Source organism: Tiliqua scincoides, chromosome 4 (genome assembly GCF_035046505.1).
Source record: "Tiliqua scincoides isolate rTilSci1 chromosome 4, rTilSci1.hap2, whole genome shotgun sequence".
Lineage (NCBI taxonomy): Eukaryota > Metazoa > Chordata > Lepidosauria > Squamata > Scincidae > Tiliqua > Tiliqua scincoides.
This window is the reverse complement of record NC_089824.1, coordinates 114,084,724-114,099,702: the sequence shown is the minus strand read 5'-3', so window position 1 is coordinate 114,099,702 and position 14,979 is coordinate 114,084,724. Positions and strand designations below refer to the sequence as shown.

General features: G+C 45.0%; 1 protein-coding gene across 5 annotated transcripts in view; it reads right to left on the bottom strand.

The window, feature by feature from the left end:
- Positions 1 to 11,663, bottom strand: part of SOAT1 (sterol O-acyltransferase 1) — a 56,352-nt gene extending 44,689 nt beyond the window's left edge. Inside the window, exons 1-3 of one of the 5 annotated variants that reach the window (XM_066623594.1) lie at positions 11,560 to 11,663; positions 6,508 to 6,633; positions 1,157 to 1,215 (exon numbers count right to left, since the gene is read on the bottom strand). In XM_066623594.1, coding sequence (XP_066479691.1) covers positions 1,157 to 1,215; positions 6,508 to 6,633; positions 11,560 to 11,659 — 285 coding nt within the window. In that variant the 5' untranslated portion in view covers positions 11,660 to 11,663. Of the gene's footprint in view, positions 1 to 1,156; positions 1,216 to 6,507; positions 6,634 to 10,651; positions 11,265 to 11,348; positions 11,539 to 11,559 lie in introns of those variants that run through there. The other 4 variants (XM_066623595.1, XM_066623596.1, XM_066623598.1 and 1 more) reach the window with 4 other exon arrangements.
- Between the last annotated feature and the right edge of the window lie 3,316 nt (positions 11,664 to 14,979).

Sequence of the window (14,979 nt, the reverse complement as noted above, 5' to 3'; positions counted from 1 at the left end):
AATGCCACTTCTTTGTCTGCATGATTTTCAAACTTACTGTCTTAATGGAACCCTTTCTACACTGATACGTCTCCCATCAAACTTTTTTGCATTGGTAATGAATTCAGAGCATGTTCTAGTCAGCACACTCTCTAAAGAACACATACAATCCCCCACTATCACTGAGGAATTGGGTTTTTACTACAAGCTCTACTCTTAATGCAGACCAGTCCCTAATTCCAGTCCCTAATTCATCACAATGCTGACATATAGCACTTACTGCTTGACCACATCAGAAATAAGGTTTTAGGTTCACCAACAAACTAGAAAAAGGCACAGGAGTCAGTGCCCAGGAAAAAACTGGTAGCACTAGTTTTCAATACCCTCAAGAATCAAAGGTACTTGGAGAGCCTCAGAAGACGCAGCTGTGGGAGAAACCTCAGCCCAGAGCTGGGATAAGTGCAAGGGATTGGCCCTTTGTATTGAGTTTTGAAGGTGAGAAAAGTGAAAGACAAGATCCTGCCTCTTGAAGTAAGAGCAGAGTCTTGGTAACCTTTTGATTCATAAGTATAGGAACACTCTGAGGCAAAGTTGCAGCAGTCCCAAAGCCAGAGACTCCAGCCAAGTTTCCGCTGCTTTTTATTGCCCTGAAACACAGTAATTAAAACAGCAAGAATTAAGATTCTTTCTTTGCTTCTCTGCTAAGTGGGTTGTGGGCTTCTGACAAGAGTAGGGAGTGAATCCAGCCTTACTCCCCACCTATACAGCATCTCCACCTCCTATACAGCTTCAACGTTCCAAAGAATGCTGGGAGTTTGGGCAGCAAGCTTTGAAGCAGAATAGGAAGATAAGGGGTTTCCTTGGCCCCTGCTCAAAGGCAACATCGCAGGCACTTCTGCTGAGCAGCAACCACACAGCCAAGCCAGCACTTTCATCTGTGCAGAGTAGCAGAGAAAGGTGAGCAGGTAGGGCAGGTGCTTAACTAAGCTCGGTACAGGGGCCCTGCTTAGCAACAGGAAGGAGCAGATATGGCTTGGTAGTCGAAGTTACAGTAAATAACTGTGGAATGCCGATCACAGGCAGTTGCTCATCACAACTGGATACTGTAAAATGACAAGAAACATGAGAAAGAGAATCATCATGTTTTGTAAGGACTGTTTCTTGCCCACTGCATTACCTCAGCTTTTGCTAAAAGTTGCATCTTCCTTCTTGTCAGGTGGTCAACATCAATCTCACCTAGGAGAAAAGCAAACCATTACTGTATTTCCCTCAGCATCTACTGGGTATAAGAGAGCTACAAGCAAACAGAATAGAACAAAGATATTTTAAAATCTGCACTGCAAATAAGTCCACAAAGCTTATAAATTCAAATGTTTGCTCAGGTGCTTCACCTGAACACCTGTGTTAATCTTCGGTGGCCCATCAACAAGAAAAAAACACTTTTCTTCCGATTTATAAAGGCTTTCTGCCTGGAGCATATCTTAACTTATCACACACAGAAGCCCATTTGAAAAATATAGTTATTCTCTACAGTGTTCACTGATGTGGTAAACCTGTCCCTGGGCTGTGCTACCTTAGACTGCAGGTGGGTGTTCATTAACTGAACATTCTTCCATAGAAACCATGTCATCCCTTCCACATCTGGATTAGATGCAAGAGAGGACTCTAGTCTACCTTTCCTCCCAATATGCTGCTTTCTATAAGAAAGGGGGTATGATAATTTTTGGGGGGGAGATAAAGGAACATTCAAAATCACTCACATATGCATGTGTGTTCTGACTCATTTTGTTCTGAGGCAATAAGCCTGTGTAAGGTGATAAGTGCACAGGCACACACGTACAGAGAGTCTGAAGCAGCACAGCTGAGGCACAGGCTTATCAGTCAGAACAAAATAAGACAACAAAGTTGAATGCACAGGAAGCAGATTTTGAAAGAACAATTTTTTTTACAGTAGCACATTAACTAAAGAAATGCAAAATATAAACAAGCAAAAACAACAACATACCATATGGCACACTAGAGAGAATTATGTACAGAATTGCAATCAGATGTGTGCTCCCAAACAGTATCTCGCTAACATAGACTAACTAGGAGAGTCAAACTGGTTTCATATAGCAGGCCGAATAGTGTATGACACAATAGTTCATTGTGTCTGCAGAGGGCTGGAAGTGACATTAAGCAGGAAGTGACATCAAGCAATTATTATTTAATGAATTTTTACCCCTCCTTTCTACCACACAATAGGGTACCCAAATGATGGCCAGAAATAAGCACTTTGCTCTCACCTAGGAACTCATCAACTGCAGATGTCAGAAGAGAAAATATGCAGATCTTGATCATATTTTGGATATGGGAAAGCTCAATTATCACACAGGCTGCCCTTTCAGCAGTGCCGCTTCTACAGAGACGTCACTTCACAGCTCAACAGCGGAGACGTACTCTGTGAAGTGATGCCTCAGCAGAACTGGCTTTGCTGAAAGGGTTGCCTATGTGATAACTGGGCTCTCCCTGAGCTTCAAAAGCATTTCACACCTCACACCTAAACATTCAAAAGCATCTCACATTTTCACACCTGTAGGTCTGCCCCTTCCCTTGCAGTGTTCCTTACCTTCTGAGGCCTCCTTCCATCTCTCCCCCCCCCCCCCCGCCTCCAAACCTCAACAGAAGTGGGACTGCTGAAAGGGTAGAGTTAGGACAGACCAATTATCACATGGGCTGGATAAAGAGCATCCGCAGACTATAACTGGCCCATGGGTCTTATGTTTGACATTCCTGGACTAAACTGTGACCCATCTTCTTCTCCAGTTTCTACTGTAGTTCCTGACAAAAGAACCAATGGAGGAAAAAGATTTTAAATTCCAACACATACCTACACACAGAGTTTGCATTCAGTAGAAGGCACGGGACTAAATTTCAGTGCAGCTGCTTGAACCATCACATTGTGTACTACGCAATATTACCTACATGCCATAAAGTGCCATAAAAATGGCAAAGTGCCATAAAATCTCCCTCCTAACTGAGGTTAAGTGATATGGAATCACACATACACAGCCAGAAAGCAGACTGACTGGGAGAAGAAACATCTCCCTCATGCTTTAAATCCAAATACAAGCAAGCTTTTAAATAAAATAGTTATATGTAATTATACATGAATAATTTTTTCCAGTTGTTCAGGTTCTCCCAGATAGAAAATTAATATATTTCACCCATCCACAGAATCCTAGAGCAGCCATGCTCCCTGATGTCTGCTGCAATCCTCTCAAGACACAGGGTTGTATGGTTTTCCCAACACTTAGCTCACATAAAAACTGTTCCCTTCTAGCCACTTGCTTCAGTCATTTTGTTGCCTGCTTGAAAAGATAAGGTCCACTTATCATTCAGTAGACAGATGAACTTGTAAAGTTTTTTTTAGATTTGTTCATAGAACCTTGGGTGGTAGGCACAAGTGATAACATATCAGTGCCTGAAAAATCTGGCTTGGTTCATCAATTCTGAAGGAGATTCTGAAGGTCAGTCACATCTCTGCTAGCCTTCTCTGCTGCGACCTTGGGTTAGTGCCACGAATTCATGCCAACAAGTGAAGGTAAACAATCTTGTCCTAGACGCCTAATCATCATCCTCATCCCTTTGTCCTCATCTCAGCTATGATAGCCTTGGTGATTGTTGCTGGCGTTTTTGTTTTCCAAAAGAGTAAATGTCTAGTCCCTAAAGCTGCCAACATTGAAACTGTAGTGTAGCCAAGCATGCATCTGCAAACAACTCTAGAGTTCCCTATTTAAACTAGAACGGGAAGACGAGCTTCTCTTGCTTTCTAATTCTGCTTAAGTGAGATGCTTAAGTAAATCTGCAAGCACTTACTTAACTTGGCTCCACACACACACACACACACACACACACACACACACACACACACCCCTTTGAGTTTTTCAAATGTAAAAAGTACATAATACTAAAGTTTACAGAGTAAGAGTGCAATCTTAAGCATAACTACTCAGAAATAAATCCCATTGTGTGCCATAGAACTTATTCACTAGGAAGTATGGTAAAGGATTGCAGCTGACGTAAACAAATTTTTTAATTGTCCTCCTGCATGTTTTAAACAGTCACTTATTTCGGGTGATCTGTCAGAATACTGTAGTGGTTTGGAGTTGAACTTAGACCTGGAAGATGCAGGTTCAACTCTGCTGAGGCTTCCTGGGTGACTTTGGGTCAGTCACTATCTCTCAACCTCACCTACCTCCTACGGTTGCTTTATAGGACAAGAAGCGGGAAGGAACTATGTGCACCACCCTGAGGTGCATGGAGGAAGGGTGGGATAAAAATGTGAAAAATAAATAATTTGTATTTATGGTGCACAGTTTTATGAGGGGCTCCTTTGACTACAAGCTTAGAAAGGTGCAGTCAAAATAAAATAAATTTTAAAAGTTCTACTTGAATTTAGTGCAGGAAGGGGAATTCACTAACTGGGAATAGACTGACTAGAAGAGAAATTGTGTGATTTCACAGCTCAGTCCTAGTCACTTAATCTCAGTGAAGGAGGGATGCAGAGCAGAGATGTTATGAGGTAGCAACATCAGGATCAGCTTGTGCCATAGTTCCACTAGATGATGGTTCCAGCAGCTGCGTCTAGATTTCCATTTTGATCATGCCAAAATTATTCTTCTGAAAGCAGCCAGATCTCTGCAGTTCCTAAAGTTTTTAAAAAGGACAACCTTGTAAATGATAGGTAGTTATTTCTGAGCAAGCTGATACAGGGGATTAAGAATTAATACCTGAAAAGCAAAAACTGTTGGAAGATTGTTATAATCAGAATGCTTAATAATGGACCTACAAATAACAACAACTGCATGCCCTGCCAGACAAGGTAACTGTCTGGAAGTGAATAAACGCACACTGAGTTTTGGAATAAGAGATAATACAAGGAAGACAGCAGAAGATGACAAATGCTTTAAAAAGGAAAACTACTAGATACTAAGTATCCTTAATAATAAAGTCCATAATAAATCCTTCCTTAATATAGAGCAAGCACTTGTATAGCTGGTTGGTCAATTGAGACATTGCACATTTTTGTCATTTAGCAGTTAAACAGGCATTTTTGCATAGAATCATCTACTATTGCAGTGGTGTGGCTCTTTGTTTTGACCACACCAGAACCACCCTGCAGGATAAAGTCCAACCAGGTTAGCTGGAAAAGTTAACCTATTCAGGTCTTTTGTTATTTTATTAGCTCACTGCCATTATTTTAAATGGTATCTGAATTAAGCTTTGTCATTCTTAGTTATTTACAAAAGGCAGCTTTGGGAGCCTTCTGCTTGAAAAGTAGAATAAAAATAGCATGTGGAAAGAAAAAGTTTATCTGCAATAGTAATGGTAAGCTAGTGAATGACTAGGAAAGGCAAGGAGTCCAGGGAGAAAGAAAGAAAATATTCAGAAACACACAAGCAGGCAGCTCTGACATGACCAAGAATTACCTGTTTTACAGACCCAGTTTTTCTTTACATAGAAAGATAAAGGAGAAGTCATTCATAAACATGGCCCTTCTGTATGTAACACTAGAGAATGACCTTGGAGAATTACTACTTACAGGTCCAGGACTATAAGACAAGATTCCACATGCTCTCTTCAAGGCAGATTAGTCACTTAGTTGAAATCCAAGGCTATTTGAGGCGAGGACAAAGGCAGCCATAATGTCCTTCCAGGGAATGGAAAAACTACTCCCAGCTTCACATTGTTCCTAATGCTACATGAATCCAAGCCCCAATTCAGCACCAGTGGCATATCTCACTTCCATGCAACACATGTGCATGTCTTTTCATATACTCTTACTTAGCTCAAAACCTGATAGTACTCCAAAGAAAGTCCAAACCAAGGCAGATGCTGCAAGGTTTGCAGCAGGGCTGCAAGGTTTAGGCAGACAGATGAACTGATCAAAAGCTTTCTGATCCACTGGGCAGCAAATTGTTTGTTTTTTTTAAACAGTTGTAAATCTTACAAAAACTGCAAGTGGAAAGCACTGCCTTAGAAGTAGCACTGCCCCTTTTCTCACACACAGAAGGGAATGCCTCTCTTGACATTTTGGCTTAAGTTGGACATCACACCAAACCTGGGTATAGAAGCCCGATGCCCAAAGTGACACACCATGCCCCAGAAGCATGACAAGAAAAATAAAAGAGCCCCACCATTGCTATATACATCAAAGGTTGGCAGTGACAAATGTTTTAAGAGATAAGATGGCATAAAATTTAATTTGAGAAGTAGTTCAAAAACCAGGGTTTGCCTGTTGCACATTTGGAAATGCAAACTTGTGCTCTCAGTTATGGTTTGTGCAAACCCTGGTTTGGTCTAATAATAGATGAATTGAAGTGGTGTCTGCTGAGAAGTGGTCAAAAACAGAAAAGGGAGGGGTTTTTTCCCTTCCTTTCCTTTTAAGACCTGTGTAGATTTAACCAATTGATTAAAACACTCACATAATAGCTACCTAAGCTTTCTAATTCCTACTTTATACAGTTATTAATGAAGAAGTCTCACCATTGCTTGACTTTGAGAATGACCACTCTTCTTCAAACCCCCTCGACGAGTCACCTTTCTCTTCCAAGGTACCATATGCGGATCGGCGAGTCCTTAGGGAGATATTGTCTTCACCCACCATGGTCACTGGTTAAATATTATGGGAAAAGAAGGGGGAAATAGTCGGATCACCTCACCTGTTTATACCTACACGATTATGATCTTATACTTTGGAACAGTGCAACAAAGATTGTTTCAAGAATCTCAGGTTTCTCTACTTCTTCAAGAAGCATGTTTCTAACCCTCAGGGTGGCCAGGATGTATTTCTAAATGTACAATTTGAGGCTGCAAAAGGGAAACTTTAAGCACCTGTGGGTTTTTGAACAACTCTTTCCCCAAAGCCCTCAGGTCCAAAAGAGATGCAATTACGGCAAATCAGCACATCAAAATTAGGTTGCTATCAGTTTCCCGTAAGGTACGGCAACAATTTAAAGTGCTGGGCAGATAGGAGGGGATGCTGAATCCTTCCCTCTCTGGTAATTTTATCCTCCTCCTCCCTCCAAAAAACTGCTTCTCTATATCACTTTTCTGTCAATGGTACTCCAAGTTCTGAAGTAAGCTCTGCTGAGAGAAATAGATAGGGAGAAAAGGGAGGGAAGGGGGTGGAAGGAAACAACAGGCAGGGGAAAGGTTCAGCACTTCTTCCTAAAGACAGTGCTTTAAAGATTGCTCCATCCACCTGCTGCTTTCCAGGAAGTCAGCAGCACTCCATACTGACACACTGGTCTGCTACAGCAACTAAGACCACCCCATATGCCTTGACCCAACTCTCCTTTCCTTCTTTCTCTTGCACCACACTCACCCTTATCAGAAGATCCTCAGTTGTGATTTTCATTTGAATTGCACAAGCTGAGCAGTTGTATAGAACCATCTGCCCCATTACATTTTAAATGGAACAGAAATCTACATGCTATCTCTGTGATTAGCACACCTACACAAACTAATAGATTTCTGAAATCATCTTCTAAAAGGAAGAAGTTTTTAGGGTGTGATAGGAGTGATCTGTGCAGCTAGAAGAAAACCCAGGAAAAGTGGCTTCATAATAGCATAAAAACAATCAAAGAACTGGAACTGTTCATGATCTTGGGATGGGTTGGGTGTTGCAGCCCAGGCAGCCTTTTTCCCAACTTCTTTTTCTGAGGCTCCTTCTAGTTGCACAGATCAATCCTGTCACACTCTAGACTTCCTCTTCCTTTTGGAAGGCTTCCTCCATTTCCTGCCATTTTCACTTCTTAATCATCAAATCGCTTCTGTACCTCAAAAACAATCAAAGGCAAACCTCATTCCCAAAACTTCAGTGTTGTCACTTTTACCTCCTGAGTTTAAGGGGGCACCAGTTCAGAAGGAACTAGTCAAAAACAGCCCATCAAAGGGGGGGGCTGATGGGGCAGTCATTCAGGGTTCATGCATAAAGAGGCTCTGCACTGCAGACACCCATTCATACTGCTCTTCCCCTGCTAGGATTAGCATCATGTCCACTGTACACATTTTGAAGTCTGTGGCTTAGAGGTAGAAATGCAGATGTTCACCAAAACAGCAGTCCTCCACTTCCAGTAAAGCCACTGTTTCAAATGTGGGAAATGCAGGGCCCAATCCCACCCAACTTTCCAGTGCTGATGCAGCTGCAATGTAGCCCTGAGGTAAGGAAACAAATGTTCTCTTACCTTGAGGAGGCCTCCATGACTGCCACACTACCATAAGATGCAGCATTACTGCATCTGCAATGGAAAGTTGAATAGGATTGGGCCCTCAGTTAATTCAGTATCAAGAAACCTTGCTAGGTTAACTTGGAGTCCTGGGAATTGAAATGATGTGGCTCAGTTTATTACTTGCCCCCCCCCCATTTCCTATGAATGATGGTAAAACATCATCCGTCAAAAAAATTCCCTCAACAGTGACATTTAGAATCTTTTTTTTTTTACATTCCTGTAGGCTATAAACCTATGTGCATTTCCCTGGAAATAAATTCCATTGAAGATTGTGGGATTTACTTCTCAGTAAACATGTACAGCAGTGGTTCACAAACATTTTTGTTTAGTGGCTACCCTGACCTACTGGGCCACTGGCCAGGGCTCCCTATTAGAGCTACATTGTACAGGGTAGTGGGTTTTCCATGGCTCCCCTGGCTGGTTTCCACGGGCCCCAGGGAGTCATGGCTCACAGTTTGGGAACCACTGATATATACACTGCACAGTACATTTACATCCTACCCTTCTTCCCAGGAGCTCAGACAGTATACAGTACACCATTTTCCCCCCAGAACCCCCTCACAACAACCCTCGAGATAGGTTAGGCTGAGAAAGAGCAATTGGTCCAAGGTCACCCAAAAGGGGTTCCCTCACAAATAGGGATTTAACTAATGTCTGTGCTCCTAGTAGATACTCTTATTGCTATACCCCACTTGGCAGTCAGAAATTATAATAAGAAATTACTCAAGCATGTTACAGCAATTGCATGTTGCTCACCCCAGACTCATCAAAATCACTCCTCTTACACATTATACAAGCATGAGCAGGATGCTTGAGTCACCACTTCCTCGTACAGATCCTAGCTCATGTATAAGAAGAGCCCAAGAACAATGGTCTATCTGACTAGCACACCGTGCCTGACTAGCACACTGCTACAGACGTCTCTATAAAAGGCAAGGGGAAGTTTACTCATTTCTTTTTTTTAAAAGGATATTTCACCAATGGTGCTTCTGCTGACCTGCACTGCTCATATCTTCAGTTATGATTCTCTCAATAAGATGTCCAATTTCTATCCTACCTCAAAATTCATAAGTGACACAGTCTAGAGATCACAGAAAATCAGTCTAGAAATTCTGAAACTGCTATAAGCCCTGTGTACCTGCATCTCAAGGGAGATTTAGGCAGGAAAACAGCATGGGATGTTGCACTCCCTCAGAGCACTGCTGGTCTGATTAAATTTGGAACCAGCTCTTATTTAAAAGTTTTTAAAAACTGCCAGGATATCTGATTTTGTCTCACATGTGACTTGAACATAGTGTCATTTTGGAAACACTCCAAGCAGAAGACTAGCTTAGTCAGGTTGGACTATTTCAAATCAAGTCAATGGAATTATAATAATATGTAGTATTTATACAGCTCTTTTGGAGTATTTGAAACATTATCTTGTCATCCTTATTGAACTACCTTAGAAGGTTGTCACAGAACACTGTTGCATCGAGTGGGTCAAGTCTGAGGGTTTGTTGTTTGCCCTACCTAGCAAGTTCCTTGCGAGTGCAAGATTTGTATGACAAGTTTGAGCCAGGAAATATCTCTTTGCCACCAAGATACACAAGCTTAGCTATAAATAATTGGCTATTCTAATCACCAATTTAGATCAAGTTTCCTATTCATACTTCAGAGGCTTCCCAACCCAAAACAGTTACATTTGTATTAAATTCAGATCCCATCTAACTCAGTTAATTTTGAAACAACAAAACTTACAATTTTTTTAAATCATAAAATTCTCATTTTAAGTCTGTTTATTTACTCTCCTGGTTTCTAATTTGCATGTAAATATTTGCCTTGGCCATTGGGGCTAGAAAACCAACCCCACATCCAGAACAGTAACCTCCATAAATCAAACATCACTGGGTTGAATCCAAAAAAGTAAATCCTCCTTAAACACCAGGGAAGTCAATGAGATGAGTTAATTGTGACCAGCTTAAGTCCTACTAATTTCACTGGGGCTTAGATCTACCAGCTTTGGATACAAACCTACTGTATGAAACATCCAGCTTACTGGTTAGGTTTTTTTTGGATCAAAATACGTAAGTTCCATTATTCCTGGAACATGGTGCCTATATCTTTCTTTAACCACTGTATAGTAGAGGGAATGTTGGCAGGTGCAGCTTTTTAAACCTTTTGAGCTGCACCTGCCAACATTTCCTTTTCTTTGCAATGGTTAAAGGTATAGGCACTCTGTTCCAGTTTGTATCTGGAAGTCCTAATTAAAACATCTTTTTAGACTTAAGAGCAACAACGTCTTATAAACAAACAAAGTGGGGGGAGGAAACAGAAATGGTACAACCACCAAACATACATTAACACAGAAACTCCAGCAAGTGTGCATATCTGAGAAACAAGGGTGGTGAACATACAAGGTACACTGGAAAGGGCCTCATATGAGCAAACCAATAGAGGAAGTGAGAATCACCCACGAGGCACCAGAGCAGTTTTCACACTGAAGAGGCAGGACTGCTGATCACAGGACCAGTACAGGCAGGCAGAGATTAGCAGGCATTGAGGGAAGAAAGTTCCTTTGGTGGCTCCAGAAGAGAATTCCACTAGCGGAGATGGGGAGGAAGCAGGGCCCCCACGGACCTTGATCTGAAACAGGGGCTGGAGTTGGAAGCAAAGGAGAACAGCCCGAACGTTTTCAGGCTGAAGGGCGAAAGGAGATGCGCAGCAAGCCGAAGAAGGGCAGGCGGCGCTGTCAGCCCGGGGGCATCATTCCGTCCAGTCTTTGCTGAAGAACTCCCTATCTTGTGCCCGGAAACCTCCCTCCAACTTCAGGCAGGACCTCCCTGTCCCGGCCTTTCTCGTCCACTCGCTCCGAACGAGGCTTGCGGTGCCTCCTGCGCGCTGCTCCCCCCATTCCTCCCTCGCCTGTTCACGGGGGACTGGCGGGCCTGACCCAGAACGACGCTTCCCTCCCCGTCCTCGGCGCCTCTCCGAAAGGCAGGCGCCTCCCCGCGGGTCCCGGGGCCCGGCTGCGCAGCCCTCGAGCGCCGTTCGCGCGGAGGAGAAGGCGCGGCTCAGGCACACACCCACCCGAGGACCCGAGCAGCCTCTCACCTGCTCGCGCAGCCTCGCACGCCGCTCTGGAAGCGGAGCGACCGGACTTGCGGATGCGCGCGAGCGCGCTGGGGATGCCCGAGACCTTCCCCACGACCCGCGGCTTCCGGGAGGGGGAGCGGCCGGCCGGCCGGCTACACTCCTCCGCTCTCCCCCGCCATCGCCGCCTCTAGTCGGGGGGATCGCGAATGCCGCCCCGCCCTTTCCTTACCGTCCGGCGAGGGATGCCCGGCAGCACCGCCTCTTCCCGCGTTGCCTTCGGCTGCAGAGCCGCACGACTCCCCCGGACGAGAAGCGGAACGAGCCACCATGTGACTGACCCCCTCCTCCTCCGCGGGCTTCGTCACTGGAGGGCGGCGACAAAGGAAGACCGGAGGAGGCAGGAAAACGAGGAGAGGCGCCCGAGGAGGGCGAGGCTCGGCAGGCCGGCGCAGGAGGCGAGCCCCACGGCCCCAGCTGCAGAGCCGGCACTTTGCGCACGAGAGAGAGCCGGCGCAAAATGCAAGCCCTGAAGGTGGAGAGGCGCTCCCCGTCCGCTGCTGACTCCTAGGAGCGGTCACAAATGTGATCCTGCCCCTCTCTGCTCATGCCAGCCTCACAGGCTGCGTCGCCAGGCACCCCTCTGGCTTATGCATGATGTGTGGCTGAGTGCTTGCTAGGAGAGCAGGGCCCAGGCCCGCACCCTCCCTTAGAGTTGGCCGGCTCAGACAGCAAGTCCTCGGATCCCTCAAGGAAGGCCTCACTGCCCCTTTGTCAGAGCAATCGCCCCCCCCCCCAAGCCTCGCCTCACTTGCATTTCCTGGAAAATGCCACGGGAGACGGGAGGGGACACACCTTGTTTGCAAAGCACATTTCATCCTGTGTAAAAAAACAACATCCTGGAAGCTTCCTGACCTGAACTAAAGTGTGACACAAAAGAAGAGTTTCCAACCCCAGCTGCCCTCACCATGGCCACATTCAATCAAGGAGTCCATAGGTGTCCACCCACCTTTTCAACAGACGGCTTTTCACAATTCTTTCAGTGTTTGGGCCCAATCCTATCCAATTTTCCAGCACTGTTGTAGCTACAATGCAGCCCCAAGGTAACCTACTTACCTAGAGGAGCCCTCTGTGAGTGCCTCCCCACCACAGGATGCAGCACATGCCTCATTGGTATGGTTGCACCAGCACTTTCCTGGGAGAAAGCCCCATTAAAGTTAAAGGGACTTACTTCTGAGTTGGCATGCATAGGATTGGGCTGCCAGGGCGCAATCCTGGAATGCCCAGGAAGGTCACAAACGTGCCATGAGGCATGTTTGCACCTCCTCGGGAGGAAGCCACGTTGGCGCACAGAGATCCAGCCTCTGTGAATCCAGCCTCCGTGGCAGTTTCCTCACCGAGGCTTGTGTTGGCCTGGCTGGGCCAAGGCAAGCAGCAAAGGTAGGTGGAAAGGAGGCAGGAGGGAGGTGTTCCTGGGTGGGGGGAGGGCAGGTGGTGGGCAGCCCCAGGGGTGGGCAGGGAGTGGGAGGCAGGGGGATCCAGCAGTTATGCCAGATCCCAACCCCCATTCCCAGGGAGAATGGAGCAGCTTGAAGCCACTCTGCTCTTCTTGGACTTGTGCCACCTCAAGAAGTGGCAAAAGTCCAAGGAGACCCAGAGGGGCCAGCGGCCCTTACCCAGAGGTAAGGGTAAAAGCTTCCCCTTGCCCCTGGCTGAGCTGCTTATGGCCACTATCCACTATGGCCTCTGTGACTGCCTTCCCATCACAGGATGCAGTACACACCCTAAAGTGTGTCAGTACAGCTGCACCAACACTAAATTGGATAGGACTGGGCCCTGAGTTATCTGACTTAGGGCACAATCCTAACCCACTTTCCAGCACTGACATAAGGGCAATGCAACTCCAAGGTAAAGGAACAAACATTGCCTAACCTTGAGGAGATCTCCGTGACTGCCCCCCAACTGCAGGATGCAGCACATGCCCCACTGGCACAGCTATGCCACTGCTGGAAAGTGGGTTAGGATTGCGCACTAAGGACCAAATCCTGTCCAATTTTCCAGTGCTGGTGCAACCGTGCCAATGGAGCATGCATTGCATCCTGTGGTGGGGAGGCAGTCCCAGAGACCTCCTTAAGGTATGGGAACATTTGTTCCCTTACCTTAGGGCTGCTCTGCTGCTGTGCCAGTGCTGGAAAATTGGATAGAATTGGGCCCTAAGTGCAAAATTCTAATCAACTTTTCAGCACTGGCATAGCGGTGTCATTGGAGCATGTGCTGCATCCTGCAGTTGGGGAGCAGTCACAGAGGTCTCTTCTATGGCAATGTTACCCTTACCTCAGAGTTGCATTTCCCTGACCTTGGTGCTGGAATATGAGTTAGGATTGCGCCCTAAGGTGCCAAACTTTGGAGATCATCCCATGGGCATTCTGTGGCCTGCTTCAGTTCGCTGCTGTTAAGTTTCTGCCAGGACAAGTTGACACGAAGTTGCTGCCAAGTTGAGCCTAGCCCTGAGGGACTTGCTCCAGGACTGGGACCAGATGAAGGTGCAATGCTGGGATGGTGGCGAGGTGGGGGGTTGGATTTATTTGCAAGCTAACATAGATGGGCCTGGTGTGCTGTGGTCCACAGGGTCATGAAGAGTCAGACACAACGACTTAACAACAACAAAAGGTGTTATGCTTTCCAGTGATTTTTTGTTTTTCAGTCTGGTCCCTAACCCATTGGATAAGTGGGGGATACCTGTATTAATTGAGGCACTGGCCTCCAGAGCTAGCTGTTACAACCTTGCTAGGGTTCAAAACAATAGAAGTATCCATTTAGGCATGGGTTGACCAATCCAGAGCCACTGAGGTACGAAATAAGGTTCTTTGATGAGCTTACCCCACAAAAAATCCCATAAAATATTTTGTGGATGACCCAGCTTTTTAAACTGTCTTCCAATTTCCTCTTCATCATCATAGCGTGACCCAGCTTTTTATGTCTACATTCTTCACTCCATACTGCTGCTTTTGTTGTTTGTTGTTTGTTGTTTGTGTGGTGGAAGTGAGGAGAATAATATGTTGTGGACATCTAGTGAACTAGAGAGAAATTGCAAAATAGACTCTGTTCTAGAAATGTGGATATAGAAAATCTTGATTAATACGGAGAGGTTGCTTGTTATGGAGCCACAACAGCTGAATTGGTCCTCGAAGATTCAAGCCAGTCTGGAGACTCTTTCCCAACAGGTAGATGTCTGTAAGGAACAATTGGAAGATGTGAAGAAACAAGCAGAAGATAAACAAGGGAGTGAAAAAGCAGACAAGGAGGAAAATCAACAGGATGAAGAAGAAGAGGCGCTGATGGAGATCAAGAAAGATAAGATGGACAGAGTAACAGGAGTGCACAAATCACAAAGTTTGTTGGAACAAGAAGGAGAAAATATATCCCAGTTAACTGGAAGAATGAACACACCCTATATAAGAAAGTGTGGATTTATCAGATTCTGTTATAGAGATAAATTATTAAAGATATTAAAGGAGAAAAAAAAGGAAAGTACGAAAGAAAAAGAACCCTGAGGGGTAATCTGAGGGTTAAAGAAAATTGGAGGATTTATTCAGCTAATAACAATGGCCCAAATTTATTTGAAGGGGAAAAAAAGAATACATATGAAATT